This window comes from Chenopodium quinoa, unplaced genomic scaffold (genome assembly GCF_001683475.1).
Source record: "Chenopodium quinoa cultivar QQ74 unplaced genomic scaffold, ASM168347v1, whole genome shotgun sequence".
NCBI lineage: Eukaryota > Viridiplantae > Streptophyta > Magnoliopsida > Caryophyllales > Amaranthaceae > Chenopodium > Chenopodium quinoa.
In genome coordinates, this window is record NW_018742410.1 from 350,660 (window position 1) to 374,262 (window position 23,603).

Below are 23,603 nucleotides of genomic sequence, written 5' to 3' on the forward strand. Positions count from 1 at the left end.
CGGGGAGAGCGACCATAAGCATCAGAATCATCACTTGAACTAGAACCAGAGTCATCGTTAGTACCTGAACCAGACAAGTAATGGGGAATAATGTGGTCATCTGGCGATCATCCTCGATGTCATAACCATACAGCAGGAGTTGCCCACCACCACCACCATTCATGTCAGATTCATCATCATCATCAGACCAGCCATCATCTTCAGAGTCTTCCTCTAGCTCTTCTTCAGAGTCCTCCCCTTCTCAGAATCCTCGTCTTCCACTGGCTCTTCTGCAACATTCTCAGGCACTATGACTCCGATTTCCCTGTTCCCTTCTCCCACTTGTTCATCTTCTGGTGCTACAACCCCTTGATCTTCCGGTTGTTCATCTCTAGCATCCACATTTTCGATTACCTCTGTTCTTTGCCTCTTACTATTCCCTTTTTCTGAAACATCCAGAGTAATCGTCTCCCTTTTTCCCCCTGCACTCTGTTTCATGTCCTTGAGTTGAGATTTGACTTCCGCAATTTGCAATTCCTTTTCTGCATGGCGAGCCTCCATCAACTGCAATTCCACCGTTAATTGTTCTAGACGTCGCTGCAAAGTGTCTTCGTCTGGTTGATTGCTCGAACTTGATGCTCCATTGTGGTCCATTTTTGGGAAAAGTTTAAAGTTTTAATTTGCAGAAAAGTTTAAAGTTTTAATTTGCAGAAAATTTGCTTAAGAAAGTAAAAATGAAGGGATTTAATACAACACATGATATTTATGATATAATGGTGATGTCAATTGAAGTGTGAAGTTTGGTGCGTGAAACGAAGCAAGCCTTCACGCTAAACAATGCCATTATCTCTTAAATGGTTTTACTTCACCCTTTGTTTTTTTTTTAGAAAAAAAAAATTGCAATTATTATTGTAATTTTTTTATAAGTACCAAAAAAAAACTAATCACAACATAAAGCATTTAAATGTTAATAATTATTACATCCAACACCGGCACAATCATGAAACCTCTAACACCGCACCTCCACGCGAAGCCGGCGACCAAATTGGCGTCGTGACCCAACCCCTCGCCGGTGACAAAGAAAAGTGAAGAGAGAAAGGGAAAGAAAAGAGGAAAGAGAAGAGAGAAAGAGAAGGAGAAGAGAGAAAGAAGAGGGAGAAGAGGAGAAGAGAAGAGAGAAAGAGAAGGGGAAGAGTAAAGAAGAAGGAGAGGAACAGAGAACGAAGGAGAAAGAGGAGAGAGAAAGAGAAGGAGAAGAGAAAAGAAGAAGGAGAGGAACAGAGAACGAAGGAGAAAGAGGAGAAGAGGAGAGAGAAAGAGAAGGAGAAGAGGAGAGAAGAAAGGGAGGCGGAAAGGAAAGGAGAAATGGGTTTTATTGAGTAGGGTTTAGTAAAAAGGGTTTCAATTTTTTTTAATTATATTCCGTCGGAAAATTCCGACGGACTAAAAATCCGTCGGAAATTGTAAATTCCGACGGAAAATTCCATTGGAAAGCACATATATTCCGACTGAATTTATTTCTGTCGGAAATTTCCGACGGATTTGTTGAATTCGTCAGAAATATCCGACGGAAGATAAATCCGACGAAAATTTTGCTTTTTCCGACGGAATTTCGTGTCCGTCGGAATTTGCCTGTTTTCCAAGTAGTGGAATTGGTTGAGGGTAGGTATCCTCATATATATTGGATACCATGTGTTGTTCATACACTTAATCTTGCAATGAAAAGCATTTGTGCAGCTAAGAATGTGTTGAATAATGTTGAAGCATATGATGAATGTCATTGGATAACGGAAGTTCATGCAGATGCCTTGTTCATTAAAAATTATATAATGAATCATTCGATGAGGCTTTCAATGTTCAATAAGTTTTCTCCATTAAAACTACTTTGCATTGCTGATACTCGTTTTGCTTCAATTGTGTGCATGCTTAAAAGGTTGAAACTCCTTAAAACATCACTTCAATCAATGGTTATTAGTGAGAATTGGTCCTTATACAAGGATGATCGACGTGGGCAAGCCTCACATGTAAGGGAAAAGATTTTGGATGAAATATGGTGGGATAAAGTTGATTACATTCTTGATTTCACACGCCCAATCTATGATATGATTAGGGTGTGTGACACCGACAAATTTTCCTTGCATTTGGTTTATGAAAGATGGGACATTATGGTTTAAAAGGTGAAAGATGCCATCTACAAGAAAGAGGGTAAACTAGATTATGAAGAATCTACCTTCTTTAATGTAGTTGAAGGGATTCTTAGTAGTCGTTGGAGTAAGGGTAGTACCCCACTCCATTCATTAGCACATTCTTTGAATCCAAGGTAAGTTTTACTTATTTAATTCATCTTTATTATCTTTATTTATTTTTCCTTGTTTTTTATTTAATTTCTTATGGCTAATCTTATTTTGTTGTTAAAGATTTTACACGGAAGAATGGCTTAATGAGGTCCCGAGACGAGTTGCTCCAAATGCCGACAATGAAATTTCCACACAAAGATTACAATGCTTTCGAAGCCTTTTCCAAAGTCCCGATGAAAGAATCAAGATCAAAAAGGAATTTGCAATATTTTCACAAAAATCAGAGGGATCTTTCTCAACATTGATTGCATGCATGATATGGCTTTGATGGATGCTAAAAATTGGTGGGCAACTTATGGTCCCAAGTGCCTATGCTTCAAGGTTTGGCTTATAAGCTATTAGGTCAACCTTCTTCCTCTTCTTGTAGTGAAAGGAATTGGAGCACCTATAAGTTTATTCATTCTTGCACTAGAAATAAGCTTACTCCTAAACGTGCTCAATACTTGGTATTCATTCATAACAACCTTGGATTACTTTCTAGGAGAAGTGAAGAATACACTAAGGGGAGATCTAAGTTGTGGGATGTGGGTGGAGATGAGCATGACAACCTAGGAGAGGTTGGTATTCTAGAGATGGCCGAGCTCTCACTTGATGAACCTGAGATGGAAAATATGGTTTTTGATGATGTACTTGGTGATGGTGAATAATAAAACTATTAGTACTTATGTTTATTTTATTTATGATTTGTAAAACTATTATTAAGACATGTATTTGGTTTCTTGATATGTATGCGACTATGTTCGTACACCTTGTTTATTTGCTTGTTTAAACAAAATTTTGTGTTTTGAGGCTAATTATTTAGAGTTTTATTGAATAGGTTGTCAAATTCTCAATTTTTTTAGATATATTATATGCCTTGTTATAAGCCGTACCCGTGTCTCCTATTTTAGGATTGTCGTTTTCCCGTGTCCGATGTCCGTGTCTGTATTCGTGCAACCTAGTTGAAAAGTACTCCGTCATGCAAAAGAATAATATAAAGTATTTCGTATTTACTAAAATAATGTCTAGGTCTATCTCTTGAAGTCTTGGTACGTATGTCATATTTATCTATATACTAACTCCGTTTCAAATTAATTAATCAGTCGCAACTCGCAAGACACGTAACTTAGGTAGCTTGATCAGAAAACTAGGTGTTGGCATTTGGATGCATGTCTTCTGAGAAATTTGGAGATCGATGTTGTGGATCGGACTAATGTATGCCTTGGTACTTGGGAAACCATGTACGCCGCTCGGCAAAGCTATAAGGATTTACCAATCGACACCTTCTTGTAGCTTCGGGAATTGAAGCTTACTGCATTGACGGTAACACCTTTCGTTTTTTTTAATTGCTCTACGAAATACGGAGTAGGATTTTTTTTCACTATTTATTTGTCTTATTTCAACCAATATTAGTAATTAATTTATACTTAATAAAAAGTACTGTTTTATAACTAATTGTAGGAAGCATCTCAATTCTCAATCAATGAATTGGTTATTAATATTCGATTATTTGCAACTTATATCGTATTTATTATTGATTTGATCATTAAAAATGTTATTGATCAAAATTTAACATACAATTATGATGAAGCACTTGAATATAAGTAGAGGGAGTATTTTATTGTAGTCATATCAAGTACTTCAAGATCGATAACCGAGTACTTAAACAAGTGCAAATTATTATATTATTATTGCCACATCTAAGCTACTTTATAAACAGGGAATGAATTGGTAGCTTGTCTAGCATCTTATCTGTGCCATTTTCACCAAGTCAATCAAGTTCTCTATTAGCTACTCTTTATCAAGTAATAAGGTAATTCTTAATTTTTATTTTTATTTTTTTATTCTTTCTCAAAATTAAGTTTCGTATGTTTTAATGCATTTGTTACTTTCTTGAAATATCTAGGATTATTAAAAATGGTTCAAAACGTTATTTCCTCCTAAGTTATGCTATTGTCAAAAAATATAAAATACAGAGTTTAAAATAATGATGTTTATTATATAACGTGGGACAACGCACATGTACACAAACTACTATCTATGAGGATCGAAATGGCTAATGAGGGTGTGGTGCACAAGGAAGAATCGGCCATGAATGAGCTAATGAAGCAAGCCGAAGAAGCAAAGTCCCATGATGATATGCTCTTTGGAGGTTGGTTTTACAACAAGAGTACCCACGAACCCATGCACCTCCACGCTTAGTAGATATGGTCTGGGGAATTTTATCATAAATAGTCTGAAATATTTGCAGGATCAACCACTTTTATACAAAGCGAAAAAAAGGAGAAGGGAATAATCAAGGCTGCTGTAGTGTATTCTCTCAAAACTAGTGAAGATCATTCTAATCACTATGGTTTTCTCTTGGCATGGTCTGACTACTTCAATGAAGGAAGAAACACTAGAAAGGTATGTAGTTATGTACGTATGTATGACACTAAAACTTGCACTTCGTAAGTTTTTTTCGTAAATAAATCAACAAAAAATCTCAGTCAGCATGACATTTTCGTAAATAAACCATCATTTGTGAGCCAAAATGAGTAAAAAGTTACTGATCTATTTATGAAAATGCCACTAGATAAACTAATTGCGCCTTCATTTCATAATTTTTTTTGGACTTTTTGTCAAAAACTACCTGATGAAACCCAGATTTTGTTAGAAACTACCTAATAAAAAAAATGTTGTAATAAACTAGGTAAAATGTTATAAAAAACTACCTAAGAAAAGGTAAAATGTTTTAAAATACTACCACCTATACCAAATTTCCACCGTTGACCGACCTCAAAACACTCTCGAAACCACTTTTTCACTCCCAAAACTAACACAACTTGCTTGAAATCGTCTCCACCACACCTAAACCACCTTTCAATTAACCCCAAAACCACCACCTCTAACCTAAAAAACCACCATTCGGAGGCACTAATCTACCCTCACTAACTCGGATTATCCTCCAACCACCTCGAAAATAACTAACCTTACCACCTTAAAAACCAACCCTCACGGTGGTTTCGGGGGTGTTTTAAGGTGGATCAACGTCGTAAAATTAAGTTAACGGTGGAAATTCAGTCAAAGGTAGTATCTTACAATGTTTTTTTTATTAGGTAGTTTCTCATAAAATTTAGGTTTTATTAGGTAGTTTCTCACAAAAAGTTTTTTTTTTAAAAAAAAAAAAAAAATGTTATCTTGTAAACTATTGTTAAAGGTATATATTAAATATATATAGATATAAAAAAAACATAATATCAATGTCATTACTGTATAATCTTTACAAATAAGGTCAGATTATTGCATTGAAAATTGTGTCAAGTTTGACTGTGTCAATTATTATAAAGCAGCGAACATATATGATAAATGTGACGTTATTATGTACGCAAGTCTATGGAGAATGTGGGCTTTTGGAGAAATTCCAAAACATAGACTGGGATAAGGTCGAAAAGGACTTCGACGCTTCCACCCGTTCATGCTCCTACATTGACGCATATACTCGAACTTCAGTGAAGGCTGACATTGCTGCAAATGTAGTGAGTGCTGATTTCATGTGAATGGAATAATGGTCCGCCCTAATTAAGCTAGATATATACGAAGCATTTTGATTGTGTAGCTAGGGCGGACAAATAATCTACTATAAGAAGGTGGTTAAGATCTTATACTTATGTATTATTAGCTACTCACTAGTTATTAGCTAAGCTAGTAATTATTAAGAATGTTAGGTGACATAATAACATACATTTTATATGATGCATGATGTTTTAGCTACTTGTACTGTACTACAGAATACTTAAATAAATAAATATATATATTAATGTGCTTTTTTTAGAGTACGAAGTATGTTCTCTTTACTATTTATACGAGTTTAATTAGGCAACACTTCAGGTTTACTATGCGCATGTAGTCCAATTGGCAAGGCATTGATTTATTTGAGTGAACACCTATGTGTCTGTAGTAATTGATACCGCGCAGAATCGCTGTGTAGCCAAATTGATACCGCGCAGAATCGCTGTGTAGCCAAATTTATATCCCGGTGCATATAAATTTTTAAGTAATCACAACTAAATAGGATTTTGATTAACTTCCTTAGCTCCATCATAGACTCTAACTCTTAATTAGATTAAAGAAGTTCCATTAAACTATGTACTGCAACTTGATGAAGAGTAAATTAAAAATTACCGAGAGATCACAATGTTCACAAAATGTTCTGAGCTAGAGATAAACATAACAAAGAAGAAACCCTCAAGACTAGAGGAGCTAATTATCTTTAGTTTCTCTAAATTTGAATACGAAATTTAAGTAGTTCGAATAACGAATGAACTAGTTGATGGCCTAAGTGATTTGTGGGTCCCCGTATGTAAGAAGAATACATGTATAAAACAGTGAATATAGTTAAAATGATGCATAATAAACGAACGGTATGTAAAAGGCTAAAAGCTAATTGATGATAGGTTGCAAAGATAAATTGGTTGTTGTTTTTCTTTTTAAATAAAGATCACTTTATGTTTTTGACAGGTAAATTACTCAGTACCATAAGTTTGTGTTATTTGTTCATTTATCAAACAACTTAACAATTACAATTATGTACACATAAGTTGGTAAATCATTTATTCCTAATATAATATTGCGAGTTCGATTATATTTTAAGTGTGAGGAGATTCTCCATGAGTTGAAAGACTTTGCAATTTGCATGTAGAAGAAGACATTCTCAATTAAAAAGTTAAAAATAAATAAAGTCATGGAAATGGCACCATGTAATAAAGTAGGACAAGAATTTGATAACGATTCTTTGCTTCTAATTTTTTATTCACAAATTCTTACTAAATCGTGGATGTGAATTGGATTCTTGATTAAATTATTAGCACGTGTACATATAAGATGCCAATTTCGTATACAAGTATATGTTATACAAAGTGTACTCTGTATATTATATTGGTAGTAGCATTTTGGTATTTGGATAGAGTGGCATATCAGATTATTTCTAACTTCTCTCGTTTCATTTTACGGAGTAATTATAATTGCAAATTATTGATTTTAATGTTTACTAATATAACTTCAACCAAATTAAGAAAAAGTTATAAACTAACGAGAATATCTATAGAACGAGCTCCCAACTGAGGGGTAAGGTCCTTTGAAGATTTTTTGAATATTTTATAGTTACTTCAAAAATTAATACTCGTATTATGAAAATATATATTGCATTGAATCTAAGAAAATTCCAATTGACTATTTTTTTTCCTTACTCTGTAAATATTACGAGTAATTACTAATTAAAGACCGTCAAGTATAAATGTTTGAATAGTTGCCAATGAATGTCAAATTAAATTGTTGCGAGTAAAATGGAAGAAATGAAATACATTATTTTGTGTATCTTTTTTTTCTATCTTAGATTAAAGAGACTAATTTTATTTAGCGTTAGTTTTTACATTGTTCAAATGATTGTCTATATATGGCCGATCCATCTTCCTTTATAGGATGGAGAATTATTGGACTACTACTAGAGAATTTCACAGACAACATATATATACAGTAAATACAAGTGCTTAGAATAGAGTTAAACGAAGGATTGCAATTATATCATCCTCGCCTAATTATAGACAATCCTTTAACCAGGTTGAACTACTTCCTCGACACTTATGTATGTATGGGCTTGATGAATCTTCATCATGTCGATTGAACTAACAGTTAAAATCGAGTCAAGTCGGAAAAAATGAACACATTTTCTCCTCTATTCTATCTTGCAAAGGGAGTATGGTATAATCATATCGCGTTGAGGGAGTAGGGTCCTAAGGGCATCTTACATAGATCAAAATATGGACCCTTACATTATGGAGATAGTAAAGATATTCTCCACTACTAAAAGCTAAGAATAGTAGGTCATCTAATATGATCAATCATATATTGACATATATAAGAATCACGAAATGTATAGAGATCGAGGGCATCAATCACTCAAAAAATAACACGTGTTATTTTATATGTTTGGTTTGATGCTACTGTTAAGTATCCCTTCCATCCATCAAGTCTATAGATACCAATATCTGTATGTAGTCCAGAACTCGTGCATCACACTAGCTAATACACAATCTTCTATAGTGATCGATCGATCTTTACGTAGCAAAGGTCATTCCATATTTTCTTCTCTTCATTTTTTCTATTTTCTACTTTTTATTAGCCTTCTTAACCTTATGAAACGGTGAACATGAGACTTTGTTAGCAAATACTAATGCGTACTCATTTCACATATACTCCCCAACAACTTTCCCATAATAATCATCATATTGTATATTATTCCCAAAACAGGGAATTTATTCTTCATAAATTATACCAATTACCATGTTTTGACCCTATGTTAGATGAGAATTAAGCAATATACCAACACTAACATCGTAACATGCATGTATGATTTCAGGCATTTGTTGATGAATGGAATAATCTAATAGTTTTCCGTTGCTTATCTTTGTTGAACTTAACTTGATTCTGTTAAGAAAAAAAACCAATTTTGATGATCTTAATTGATAAATTTTCTTAGGTTGATTTTTATTTTGCGATAAACTTTATTTATTTATGCCAAACATTTTTTGTTTTTGCTAAACTTTACTTGTAATATGTTAAACACTCTCCTTTTTAAATGTAGGATAATTAGTCTTAACTCACTTGTGAAATATTGTCAATCACTAACTAGTTTATGAATGTATGCAATAACGCTTTGTTGTGCGACAGCGGAAGCAAAGGTCGAAAACAAACAAGAAAACAATAAAGAAATTCAATGCAAACAATAAGAACAACACCAAGAATTTACGTGGTTCACTATCGATGTGATAGCTACGTCCACGGGCACCGAGATCGAATGATTTCACTATAAACTGCAAAGATTACAAAGATGATTCTTGTATTTCTCAAGAACGGCTTTCACTCTGTCTCTCTTAACCCTAATACTGATATTAGGGAGGTTTTTATATTAATCCCTAATTAAAAGATACTTGGGCAAAAAGATAATAAAATAAGATAACCTAAAACCGCAAAATCCGCGTTCCGTATTTTTCCTTCTCCGCCCGGTCAGACCGGGCAAGGTCTGCCCGATCGGGCGCGAGAAGAAAACTCCATACGAATGCTTCAACGTATCCAACCCCCACCGCCCGGTCAGACCGGGCAAGGTCTGCCCGATCGGGCGAAGGCTCGCCCGGTCGGGCGAAGGCTCGCCCGGTCGGGCGCGAGAGCAGCTTCTTCAACGAATTTGCCAGGCACCTCTTCTTCTTCCGCCCGGTCAGACCGGGCAATGTCCGCCCGATCGGGCGGACAAAGCTACGAAGTACGAGTCACCTAATATACTTATCAACAATCTCCACCTTGACGAGAACTCGTAGTCAGCAAACGACCCCATCAAGACATAGTGAAAAAACATCTCAAGCCAAACCCGATGCAGGACTCATGCATAAGCCATACATCCCGATAAGTCTTCAACCAAGACCCATCACATACTCGTCTCCAAGTATAACAACTCATAATGCTCCACCTGCATCACAAGCCCCGGGCAAGCTCCACCTTAAGGCCAACACACCTACACCAGGAGCTCCCCAACTTCGCCCCTCAGGGCCTACTACATCACGTAGTAATCAATATTTAGCAAGTCTAAGCAATGTTTAAACTTGCTAAACGGAACAGGCTTAGTGAAGAAATCAGCCGGGTTGTCAGCAGTCCCAATCTTCTTCACCTTAATCCTCTTGTCAGTACGCAAGAAATGATACCTGACATCAATGTGCTTCGTCCGATCATGGTGTACTTGATCTTTAGCTAAGCAAATCGCACTTAGACTATCACAATACACTGTAGCAAAATCCTGTGCAATACCCAGTTCACCTACTAGGCCTTTGAGCCAAATAGACTCCTTAGCTGCAGAAGTTAGAGCCATATACTCAGCTTCAGTAGTTGACAACGTAACTGATGACTGCAATGTAGACTTCCAACTAACCACAGAACCACCCAAAGTGAACACATAACCAGTCACAGACCTCCTGGTATCCACATCAGCTGCATAATCAGAATCACTGTACCCAGTGACCAAGCATTCCTTACCATTCCCGTACACAAGACCAATATCAGCTGTCCCTCTCAGGTAGCGAAAAATCCTTTTCACCCCTTGCCAGTGTTCCCTCCCAGGTCGAGCCATAAACCTGCTTACAACACTAACAGCATGCGCAATATCCGGCCTAGTACAGACCATAGCATACATCAAACAACCAACCGCGTTTGCATATGGAACTCTAGACATATAAGACAACTCCTCCTCTGATTGAGGTGACATAGACAAAGACAACTTACAACTAACAGTAGTTGGCGTACTTATAGGCTTCGATTTTTCCATCCCAAAACGAGACAAAATCTTTTCAATGTAGCTTTTCTGAGTCAAGAAAAGCTTACCTCTAGCCCGATCCCTGTAGATCTCCATACCCAAAATCTTCCTAGCTGCACCCAAGTCTTTCATGTCAAACTCCGAGTTAAGCATCTCCTTTAATCTAGCAATATCAGATTTATTCTTTGTGGCAACCAACATGTCATCAACATATAACAAAAGATAAATCATGGAACCATTATCCAGCTTACTATGATACACACAGCAATCATATGAATTCCTGTCAAAACCTTGTGAAACCATAAAAGAATCAAACCTTTTGTACCACTGTCGGGGGGATTGCTTAAGTCCATACAATGACTTTAGCAATCTGCAGGCATAGTGTTCCTTTCCAGGAGCTTCGAATCCTTCGGGCTGCTTCATCAGAATCTCCTCCTCCAAATCGCCATGAAGGAAGGCCGTTTTAACATCCAACTGCTCCAGCTCAAGATCAAAATGTGCTACAATTGACAATAACACACGGATAGAAGTATGTCGAACCACAGGTGAGAATATCTCAACAAAGTCAACCCCTTCTACCTGACTGAACCCCTTAGCAACTAGCCTAGCCTTAAAACGTATTTGCTCAGTTTCCGACAACCCTTCTTTCTTCTTGTAAATCCATTTACAACCCACAAGCTTCCTCCCTTCCGGTACCTTTACCAGTTCCCACACTCTGTTCTTGTAAAGGGACTGCATCTCTTCACCCATTGCGGCAAGCCATTGCGCAGACTCACTACAACTAATTGCTTGTTTATATGTGGCAGGTTCAAATGACTCTACATCATCAGCTACACTCAATGCATAACCTGTCATCGCATCAACACAGCAATTTCTTCCCTCCATCTCTTCAATCAATCTAACAGGCTTCTTGATAACTCGTTTAGGCATCTCAAGAATGGTGTCAGGTTGACTAGATGACCCCTGATTAGATTGCTCCACCTCATCCCCAGAGTTAGAATGAGTAGGAGTAATCTCAGGTTCAGGAGTACCCGGCACTGGAACATCAGCATCATCATCAATATATTGTACCCGAGGTAAATCAGCAATGGTAGACTGATGTACCTCAAGTACCCCATCTGTCTGTAATAAATTGTCTCCTTCCCTTCTCAAATCTGAAATCTCTGCATTTTTAATTGAATACATGGTGTTTTCATCGAAAGTAACATCCCTACTAAGAATGACCCGACCCTCCGAAGGTGAAAAAATTCTAAACCCCTTCACACCATCCCCGTACCCAACAAAACACCCCTTCTTGGCTCGTGGATCCAGCTTACCCTCAATAACATGATAATAAGCAACACAACCAAAAATCTTCAAATTCGAAAAATTAGGCAACTTACCACTCCAGATCTCAAACGGAATCTTGGAATCAATTCCAGAATGAGGACCCCTATTAATGACATAACAAGCTGTTAACACAGCTTCACTCCAGTACCTCCTCCCAAGCCCTGCATTAGAGAGCATGCATCGGACTCTCTCTAGCAGTGTCTGATTAACCCGTTCTGCTACACCGTTCTGCTGTGGTGTCTTCCTGACAGTATGATGCCGACCTATACCCTCATCTGCACAGAACTGATTAAACTCGTCTTTGCAAAACTCTAGCCCATTGTCCGTTCGTAGCTTCTTGATCTTCCTTCCTTGTCGATTTTCCACCAAAGCTTTCCATTGCTTGAAAACTTTGAAGGCCTCATCCTTTGACTTAAGCAACCTAAGCCATGTGTATCGGGACTTGTCATCAACAAATGACACAAAATAGTGGTAACCTCCCATACCTTCAACTCTAGATGGACCCCAGCAATCTGAATGGATGTAATCGAGCACTGCATCAGTAATGTGAGCACCCTTGCTGAACTTTGACCTGTGTTTCTTACCAAACACACAATGCTCACAAAATTCAAGGTTGGCAACCTTGACCCCGGATAGAAGACCCCTCTTGGACAATAGCTGCATCCCCTTCTCCCCCATATGACCAAGCCTCATGTGCCAAATCTTAGTCATCTCCTGGTGAGATACAGATGCGCAAACCGCAGAACTAGGCAGTGTAACACCCTCAAAAACATAGAGAGTGTTCCTTTTGATACCCTTAAGTACCAACTCAGAACCTCTGAAAATACACAACTCCCCATCTGAAAACACACCATTGTACCCCAATTCATCCAGGGTACCCAATGAAATCAGATTCTTTCCTAAAGCAGAAACATGCCGTACATTAGTCAAAGTTAACCTCCGCCCATCAACAGTCCTCAACCTCATGGAACCAATACCTGTGACCTTACATGGAGCATTGTTACCGACTATAACCATACCCCCATTGCGAGGTTCATATGTATCAAACCAATCTCGACGTGGACACATATGGAACGAACACCCCGAATCTAGAACCCAGTTATCAGATAAATCATCAGACCTAGCAGAACTGACTAATGCTAAATCTTCCTCTGAATTATAGCTCTCATTCGGTTTCTCTTCAACTACAGCAGCCTGGGACTTGTTTTTCCTCACCGGACAATTATTCCTAAAGTGACCCGGTTCTTTACAGTAATAACATGTTTTAGTAGTAGTTTTACTAGATCCATCCTTGCCGTTTCCAGCACCCGACCCAGCATTGTTCCCCTTGTTAAACCCCTTATTCTTTTTAGACTTTCCGGACTTAACAAATAACCCACTACCATTATCCCCATTATCACTCGTAGCTTTCATTCTGAGTTCCCTAGTATGAAGTGCTGCCTTCACTTCTTCTAAGGTTATAGAATCCTTACCAACAACAAAAGACTCTACAAAATTCTCAAAGCTAGACGGTAGAGATACAAGTAAAATCAACGCAGCATCCTCATCATCAATTTTAACATCTAAATTACGTAAATCAAGCAAAATAGAGTTAAGTTTTTCTAGATGTTCCCGTAAGGAAGTACCTGACTGCATCCGGAGGCTAAACAACCGCTGTTTCAGTAATAATTTGTTGGTCAACGACTTAGTCATATACAATGACTCCAGCTTCAGCCACAATCCAGCCGCCGTTTCCTGATCAGCAACCTCCGTGATGATTTGATCATCAAGACTAAGTAATATGGTAGAGTGTGCCTTCTCTTCCATAACTTCTAACTGCGAGTCAGTCGGTCCGTCTCCTGACTCCGAAGTAGTACTCTTTGGAGCCAACGGACGCCATATCTGCTGTTGTTTTAACAGAGCCTTCATCTTAATTTGCCATAGCCCGAAACTATTTTTCCCGGTAAACTTCTCAATTCTTATTGTTGAATCTCCTGCCATTGTTATCTTCAAGAAACTCTCCAAGGATTGAACCTGAGCTCTTGATACCAATTGTTGTGCGACAGCGGAAGCAAAGGTCGAAAACAAACAAGAAAACAATAAAGAAATTCAATGCAAACAATAAGAACAACACCAAGAATTTACGTGGTTCACTATCGATGTGATAGCTACGTCCACGGGCACCGAGATCGAATGATTTCACTATAAACTGCAAAGATTACAAAGATGATTCTTGTATTTCTCAAGAACGGCTTTCACTCTGTCTCTCTTAACCCTAATACTGATATTAGGGAGGTTTTTATATTAATCCCTAATTAAAAGATACTTGGGCAAAAAGATAATAAAATAAGATAACCTAAAACCGCAAAATCCGCGTTCCGTATTTTTCCTTCTCCGCCCGGTCAGACCGGGCAAGGTCTGCCCGATCGGGCGCGAGAAGAAAACTCCATACGAATGCTTCAACGTATCCAACCCCCACCGCCCGGTCAGACCGGGCAAGGTCTGCCCGATCGGGCGAAGGCTCGCCCGGTCGGGCGAAGGCTCGCCCGGTCGGGCGCGAGAGCAGCTTCTTCAACGAATTTGCCAGGCACCTCTTCTTCTTCCGCCCGGTCAGACCGGGCAATGTCCGCCCGATCGGGCGGACAAAGCTACGAAGTACGAGTCACCTAATATACTTATCAACACGCTTGGTACGACTTAAATTAAAGGTACAAAAAAAATGGCATCAACTCAGTGTGAGAGGAAGGAGAAAGTAGCTGTGCAATTGAGCTGCGAGCAGAAAGCAATTCGCGCAACTTTAGACGAGTTGATCAAGTGCGCAGAGAAAACACTTGTGTCCGAGGATATCACCAACAAGTCCCGTGCCATCGTTGCTGAAAAGGAATGCCTAAAAAGGCTGACGCTATTGCACCAAAACTATCTTTAATAGCCGGTGCCTTGACAAATCAGACTACTAGGGGATCCTTGAACGTGTTTTACTCCAAGCTATGGAAGGGATATACCGTGAAAGACTACACAGATCCTCTTGATAGCTTGGGTTCCTGGGCTCAAGCAGCCTTGATCGGGGGTGTTAAGGCCGCGGTGGTTTATAGTGGCAAGAACAAAGCTGGAGTTGAATGTGGGTGGCTCCTTGCTTGGTCCGACACTAATGGAAGGAAGGTGAGTACAATTCAATTTTTATTTTCATTCTTGCTTATATATACATGTATGGCTGGACCAAGCAAGGGTTGGCCGAGTGGTAAAGATTTGGTCTCATGAGTACGTTGAAGTTCATAACTCATGAGGTCAATCAGACCCCAATAGAATCTTCTAGTGGGCCGTGAAGGGATTCCTTTATCCTCCCCCTTACTAAACACGTATATAAAGTTTTTATTAATTATTTGTTCATACGATTTTTCACTAATTGGATCTCATATTCTTTCGTTTGATGCTTCCTTGCAATAAATTAAATTGGGATTAGGTTTATGCGGACTGTGGCCCTATAAGCAAGTTCAACAACATCAACTGGAATCAGGTTGAAGCGAAATTGGATGAATCCGGATTTATCGCTTATGCTAATGACTCGGAGACTGGAACCTCAATGTATGCCACCAATGTTGGTCACACACCTGGATCTGCAGTTGCTGTCGCCTACACTGGTTGAACAAACTCCCTACGTAGTACGTACGATGATCAATAATAATAATAATAATAATAATAATAATGTGCTAAAAAGTCCGTCCGTATCCATTGGATTAATATATACTCGTAATGTAGTATATATAATCTTCTGGTCTGGCTAGTTTTGGTTTTTTTTTTTTTTTTTTTTTTTTAATTTTTTTTTATAATTTGTGGTTGTTTTCCTTTAAGCTAAGGGCATTACCTGTTGTACGAGTATACGTAATTTAAGGACATGCAAGCTAGCTAGCTTATACAGTTATACCTGCATGTTTATTTATTTCCATGTACAACTAACTAGTGCTAAATAAAAAAAATGCCCTCTTTTCTTATATATATGATCTTTCTCTATGATTTGTTTTCCTCTTAATTAAAAAGACTTGCTCATGGCTTAACATAGTGTGTAATGCATGTTGCTACTGCGACGCACCATAATATAATATCTTTGAATGTGATATGTTTTTACAACGGTTGTTTGAAATATAAGTATCATAATATTTTAATGATAAACAATATGATAGGTTTATTTTTTATTTTACATTGTCATATGAACACAATTAGTTTTCTAATATCTACAATGCAAATATATATAATTTATGAAAAATTTAATCTAACATAAAATAAATATTTTTTGAGAAATTATAAAATAATAATAAAATTTACATAAATAAAACTAGAAATCTAATTAAATAAAAAAATGTTGATAATACTATTCTATAGCAAAATAACGTAATACTATAATTTATTACTTGAAGAAAAATATGTCAATTATGAAGTATATAATCATTAAAACATTGTTGTAGTCATATTTCAAACGACCACTATAAAATTTTCAGATAAATTATAGCAAGAAATTATGAAGAGATGGCATGCTAAATTGCTAATATAATAAGATTCATCAGCAGTGGTTAATTAGTCGTGAACGGTAAATTTACTATTCTTGTTTAATATGTTGAATAGTACATTATTTCAGGTGTAAATGTGTAATGCTACTAATATATAAAGGTGCTTGGGCACATAGACATATAGTTATTGATATAATTACATTATTTCCACCTGATAACAAGTTTTTGTTTATCAAAAAGGTGATAAAATGGGGCTCCCTCATCATCATAGACTAACCCATAAAAACGGTTTTATCCAAACTTTTATTTATACATCTTAGCTTGTTCTATTAATGAAGAAACAATACAAACAAACTTATAATTAAATTTTAGTATCAATACGCAGCTTTGTTAATACCAAGTAGAATTTGTTGTTACAGATAAGTTCTTTTATTTTAAATAATCCCATTTGATAAGTTTTGCAAACAAATACCAAGTACATAGTAATATGTACCATTTTTAAAATCGAGCCGGTCAAAGTTCGGATCAAATTCAAATTTATACTAGTAATTTGATATTTACCAAGACGAACTAACTCAACTCAATTATATTCGATCAGCCCGAAAACTTACGGGCCTTTTACTCCCGTTCCCGTCACAATGAGCTTTACTTTACGAGTATAACTAAAGCTTAACGTACACTACAACTCGCATCATTACATGTTTATTTCACAAATCTTCATTAATGGATAAGAACTCGACACTGATTCTTTTTTTATTTTTTTATTTTTTATAAAAGTCTTTGTAATCAATCGCTTTTAGCGGAAGTGGATTCTGGAATCGTTTATATAGATCATATGTCAGTGCCATATACGAGTAGCGTTTGTGAGAGGTGGTGTGAATTGACATAATGGAGTAAGAACCTTGTAAATAAATCATAAAATAATATAACATTTTAAAAATACTTGCCTTAGATATTTGTCACTTGGTCGTCAATAAAATAATTAATTAACAAAAAATAAACCCTAATACGGGCAGGGGCGGACCCACCTTTAGTCATAGTGGGTCCGGTGACACAGTATTTTTTTTAAAATAAAATATCAAAGAGACCCCTTATTATAGATAGGCGGTCTCTTTGATGCTGCTATTGGTAACAACAAACAACATCAAAGAGACCTCTTATTAAGGTAGGCGATCTCTTTAATGCTGCTATTGCTACTTAAATATTAAAGAGACCTGTTATTTATATAAGAGGTCTCTTTGATGCTGCTATTGCATTTCGCAATTTTTTTGCGCTACTTTCGTTTCATTAAAGAGACCAGTTATATTTAATAACTGGTCTCTTAAGTTATCTCACTTTTTTTTGTATAATTTTTTAATAATTTTTTTTCCCTTTTTATATCTTATATTTGTACAACCGATTTTAATATTTCCCCATAAAGCTTATCAATTAACTAAAAAATCATAAAGTTAATTCAATATAATAATTTTATTGTACCATTTGTTTATAACATGTTATTTGTAGTATTTTCGACTTGTAAAATTGAATTCTTAAGTACTGTATTTGGTTGTGGTATGTATTTTTGTGTCCTATTTTTGGATTGAAATCAATTTGGTGAAATATATATATATATATATATATATATATATATAATTTTTGGATTGAAATTAATTATGAACAAGACATGGAAAAAAAAATTGTACTTTCACAAATGATCAATAATTGATGGTGACACATTATCTCGGAAATCTTGGATCCGCCACTGAATACGGGTATATATTTCATTTGTTCTTTTGTTGTAATAATCGATTTTCAATACTGTTATAATTATAGTATTACTCTGTGTATATTGAAAGAAAAAGAATCGCGCAAATCAAAATAAGCAATAGGTGGATAATAGTTAGGTAGACCGAATTTGGGTTTTACTAGGATTCGTGCACTTTTCAGTTAGTCAAGTTCTCTAGTTTCTATTAACTTCAATTCTCTTCAAGTAATTAAGGTAATCCTTGATTTTTTTTCTTCATCTCTTTTCAAATAAGTATCGTATGTTTTAATGCATGTGTGTTACTTGTTGAAATTTTAATTTTTTGTTTGATGCAAATGAGGGAAAACCCTACAAAATTACAAAAGATGAACTTGTTGAAATCATAAAAAGTTAAAAACAGAGATGAGAGAGGGAAACAACATAAAATATGTTACTGCTAAATTTGATACAAGTCTAAATAAAAGAAAACAGTGATATATTAAATTACATCCCCATATTACACGGTTTGGTTTACATTTAGCGTTACTATACTTTCTTGAACTCGTATGCTTATCTAACGTGGGAAAACTCACATGTAAGTAAACCAGCTATAAACTACCTGTTAGGATCGAATGGCTTCAACTCAGAGTGTGGTGAGGAAGGAGGAAGCGGCTATGAATGAGCTAATGAAGCAAGCCGAAGAAGCGAAACCCCAAGATGAGATGCTCTTTGGAGGTTGGATTTACAACAAGAGCAATGCTACCAAAAAAACCATGCACTTTCACGCTGAGAAGACATGGTCTGGCAAATCCTATCATAAATATGATGAAACATTAGCAGAATCAACCGATTTTGCGCAATTTGAACAAAAGGAGAAGGGAATCAAAGCTGCTGTCGTGTATTCCCTCAAAACTAGTGATGATCCACTTAATCACTATGGTTTTCTTTTGGCTTGGTCTGATTCCTTCAATGAAGAAAGTCACACTAGAAAGGTACGTATGTGTAACGCTACGTGTTGAATTATATCCTACCAAATAACACATGTAAGTGTCCCACGTTGATAAGAGTTGAGAGAGTCAAATACTTTATAAGGCTAAAGGGTCAAACCTCCTATTGCCATATGGTTTTGGGATAGAACCTCCTTTGGACTTGTGAAGTGGACTCTCTCTCTTAATTTGCAGGTGCGGTCCAAACCCGTATTTAACACCACGCACGACGATTAATTTAGTAATTATCCTCGTAATATAGTAATGGTAGCACCACGCACTACTTTTTATTTTTATTTTTTATATCTAATTAAATATGAAAATGTTACGGTAGTTATCCTTAAAATGATTTATACCTGCTCCTACATTGACGCTTATACTCAAACTTCACTGAAGGCCAAATTCTTTGCAAACGTAATTTATGCAGATTTCAATTAAATGGAATAGCACGTACTCTCCATACCCTAAGCTACGATACAAAGCATTTGTATGATATAGCTACGGCGGACAAATCGATTATGTATTGCTAATAATTAAGCTAGTAGCTAGCAACTACATACTAAGAATATTATATATGTAACATATACAATAAAATGTATGTATGCTAGAAGCTTGTACTATACGTCTGTACGTACTAATAATAAAAAAAGTGCCTCTTTTCTACTCGTATTAATTATATGATCTCTTTAATTAACATACGAGTTCATGAAAAATACATTAGGTTTTGTGGCACAAAGGTGGCCTAGTGTTTCCCGGCAGAAAATTAGCTATGTTGAAATTTAGTTATTTTTTGGCACTACTTTTGTATAACCTCTCCTAAAGGTGGGTACAAGTTATTCAATTCAGATCATCCGTTCAAGATGGTAGTATGCTGCTCAAGTAGGGCAAAAACATTCCTCATATTTTAGCATAACACAAAGACAAGTCCAATTCTTCTTACTTCTTTTGAGTCGTATGTAGTGCCCTTGAGAATCAATCGAATGTGGAACGTACGAATGGCAAAGGTGGAGGGTAAGGGCCTAAGATAAATCTTATTGCATAATTACTCCCTTTCTCCTGGTTTGTTTGCTTCATTTGAATTTTCATGGTATCCAAGATAAATCTTAAGACATGATCGAAGATCTTTAAATTTGCTGATGCAAAAATTATAAAAATTTGATACTCTGAAGATAGAAATTGAAGCGAATCCAGCAAGATCACATGCACATGCCTATATTATTTCTTATAGATTAGTGATAGTTTTTGATTAAAAATGTAAAATTCAAATCCAAAATGCGATGGGACAAACAATTAGAGATAGATAAGAGGCAATAGCAATATAATTAAACGAAGAGACGATGTTAAGATTAGAAGAAGGTTAAATGAGTAACTAATACTCGGTGGAAAGGCAGTAAATTTGGTAGAAAACTAAAAATATTCACTTTTAGTTATAACATTTTGATTTTCACACTTGTTGTCAATATATATTTTTTTTAATCCTTTATATCTCTAATTAAAGACGGGTAAATATATATATAAATGAGATACCGTGAAAAAAAATATATTGAGATGAATAAAACAATAATCTCACATGACTAATATTTTTCTTTCATTTTTTTTTTTTTTTTTTGAGGCAATATTTTTTCTTTCATATAAAGCAACAAAGGTAATCAAATAGAAAAACATGAATATATAGTGTAAATTTCCAAATATTACAACTAATAATGAATTAATGATTCGCGTAATGAATGGAGGGAGGATGTAGCTAATTAATTAGAGACTCAAACGATGTCTTTGTGTAGTATCGTCTTCTTCACTAATGAAAATATATTATTAGATCTTTTTCAATTAGATATATTATTAACAGGAAAAAAAAAAAATATTAATGGCACCTTCTAATAAAGTAGGAGGCAAGAATTGGAGACCAATTTTTTGCTTCTAATTTCTTTTTCACAATTTTGTATTCAGTTTTGGAATTAGAATTGGATTCTTGTTTAAATTATTAGCATGTTTACGGATAAGATGCCAATTCCATATGCTATAGAGTATAGACTAGTTACTTGAATTTTGAAATTTGGAGTGGCATATTCGATTTTACATATTACTTTTTTTTTTTTTTTTTTTTTTATGTTTTTGGTTGAGGGAATAATTTTTTTTTTTTTTTATATATATATATATATATATATTTTTTTTTTTTTTTTTTTTTTTTTTTTTTTTTTGTGGAATGGAAGGGAATGATGTTATTTAGCGCTAGCTGTTACTCTCTCGGTCCCTTTTTGTTTATTCCATGGCTCACTTATTTGTGCTAGTTCTATGACTCATATAAGGCAAAGTAAGAAAAAGAGGGAGTACAAAGTTCGAAGGGCTTTGAAACTTAAAGACCCAAATATCTTTATATCTTTGGGAAATTTATGCACTTATTTGGGAAATTTACTCACTTATTTGGTAGTATCCTAATGGCTTTATATGTACAGTGTACATTCACCATTTTGAAATAATTACACCATTATAACTTTTACATTTGTTAACATATGACTTTGACCATATATTTCTTTATATCTCTTATAATAATTTATTATTAAAAATTTTAAAAATCAGTTACATTGACCATATAATTGCACATGTTTTTTTTTCATGTCCTTATCCATTTGTTTGTTCCAACCAGAACTTGATGATCGATTCTCATACTAGGACCTTATCTACAAACTAACATTATCTATCAAGTAATTATTTTCCCCTTTTTTTTTCTGTATTGTTACATCATCTTTTGTTATACAACTCATATCTTTGTTTTATAAGCCAGCTCTAGAACTTTGTTGGAATAAGTAGGTAGTAAAGGAATGGGAGAGGCAATGAGGAGCAAAAAGAAAGTACAGAAAGGAAAGAAGAAGAGCATACACTCTACAATCAATCCTCTTTTATGATTTATATGTTCAAAAAATATAATAATCATGTGAGATTTTATATGATTTATCTCAAAAATACTTTCACATTATCAACTTTTTATAATTTTGCTAAAATATAATTAAAGATATTTAATTTTTAATTTATTATTTATAAAATAAAAATTGACAAAAGTAAATTCTCCAACGTGAGATAAAAAAATAGAGAAAGTAATACAGAGTACTATTGTTTATTTCACTTATTTTGATTGTACTTTTTGATTATTTATTAAAGTGATGATGAAGTAATTGTCGTAAATCATACTCCATCCGTCCCACATTATACTTCCTGATTTTTTATTTTGGAGATCCAAAATATTGTTCTTTTTTTTTTTTTTTTAGATAGTATGTAAAGGCTATTATAACCTCATTTTTTTTTAACTTTATTCATTGAACTTCCTAAATTACCATTGAATTTGCCACTTGCCTTGTACTTTTTTCCACTGTCTCTCTAACTTTTGTCTATATTTGTACTTTTTACTTTTTTTTAACATCTTTCATCCACTTTCTCCTCTCATTTCTTAAATACCCCACTTGCCTCGTACTTTTTTTCACTTTCTCTCTCTAACTTTTGTTTTTATTTGTATTTTATACTTTTTTTTTAATGTATTTCATCTATTTTCTCCTCACATTTTTTAAATACCGTGAAAAAACATAAACAGTAACTATAAATCTGAACGGAGGAGTAGTACAATTGTGGACCACCGATGTTTTGAATTATTGATATAATCTTGTCCTACGTTCACTACAATTGTGGTGGATGAATTTTCAATAACATACACGTTTTTTTTTTTTAATTCCTTTGTTTTTTTTAAAAAGAAAATAAAAAAGTTATTGGTGATTCTCATAAAAAATACAAGTTTATCACCTTAATATACATATTTTATGAAAAATTGTAATTGATTCAACAGTTTTTTTTAAAAAATATAGACTCCATAAATGTTGACATAATCACGAAATGATAAAGTATAAAACATATTCTCGGGCATCAACCATCAGTTTAAGCTTTTAGTTGATATGGTCCACTAACATGGCATCGGAGCCAACGTAACACCAAGGTCAGGGGTCAAATCTCATCCACCCCGCCCCTTTAAGTGGAAGCTTTTGGTTGAAATGCTCCGCTAATAGATCGAAAATGCCATACTAACTAGACATCTTTGTTAATTTATTTATAATTTCAAGGTGATAAACACAGACTTCTTCCACTTTAAGACAGTTTCCTATGTCTCATATTCATTTATTATATTTTTAAATGATCCACTTTATGTTTAATGTATTATTACTAAAGACTATAATATCCATTCATCCATTTATACTATATACTACATGAATTATCAAGTAAGACACTTGATGATTGACATATTAATATGAAAATTTTTCCCTCCATGATTATTCCACTAATCCTCACTAATGGATAAGAACTCAATACTGAATTTTATTTTTTTTATTTTTTTTATTTTTTTATTTTTATTTTAAAAATCTTTGTATTCCAAAAATACGGAGAAGCTTT

At 35.0% G+C, this 23,603-nt stretch overlaps 2 protein-coding genes across 5 annotated transcripts; both read left to right on the forward strand.

Annotated features, from left to right (window-relative positions):
- Positions 1 to 8,252: 8,252 nt before the first annotated feature.
- On the forward strand, positions 8,253 to 15,969 carry LOC110705133. Of its 2 annotated transcripts, XM_021882984.1 has the most exons (3): positions 8,253 to 8,423; positions 14,670 to 15,120; positions 15,422 to 15,969. In XM_021882984.1, the coding sequence occupies exons 2-3, from the start codon at positions 14,845 to 14,847 to the stop codon at positions 15,602 to 15,604; spliced, it is 459 nt and encodes a 152-aa protein (XP_021738676.1). In that variant the 5' UTR covers positions 8,253 to 8,423; positions 14,670 to 14,844; the 3' UTR covers positions 15,605 to 15,969. The 2 variants fall into 2 exon arrangements, with proteins under 2 accessions (XP_021738676.1, XP_021738668.1); XM_021882976.1 differs by lacking the exon at positions 8,253 to 8,423 and having other exon boundaries at positions 14,651 to 15,120.
- Positions 15,970 to 18,233: 2,264 nt separating this feature from the next.
- On the forward strand, positions 18,234 to 19,834 carry LOC110704581. Of its 3 annotated transcripts, none has more exons than XM_021882403.1 (3): positions 18,234 to 18,441; positions 18,813 to 19,178; positions 19,600 to 19,834. In XM_021882403.1, exons 2-3 carry the CDS (start codon positions 18,819 to 18,821, stop codon positions 19,663 to 19,665), a joined length of 426 nt encoding a protein of 141 aa, XP_021738095.1. In that variant the 5' UTR covers positions 18,234 to 18,441; positions 18,813 to 18,818; the 3' UTR covers positions 19,666 to 19,834. The 3 variants fall into 3 exon arrangements, with proteins under 3 accessions (XP_021738095.1, XP_021738083.1, XP_021738089.1); XM_021882391.1 differs by having other exon boundaries at positions 18,235 to 18,441; positions 18,787 to 19,178; XM_021882397.1 differs by having other exon boundaries at positions 18,235 to 18,441; positions 18,795 to 19,178.
- Positions 19,835 to 23,603: the final 3,769 nt, after the last annotated feature.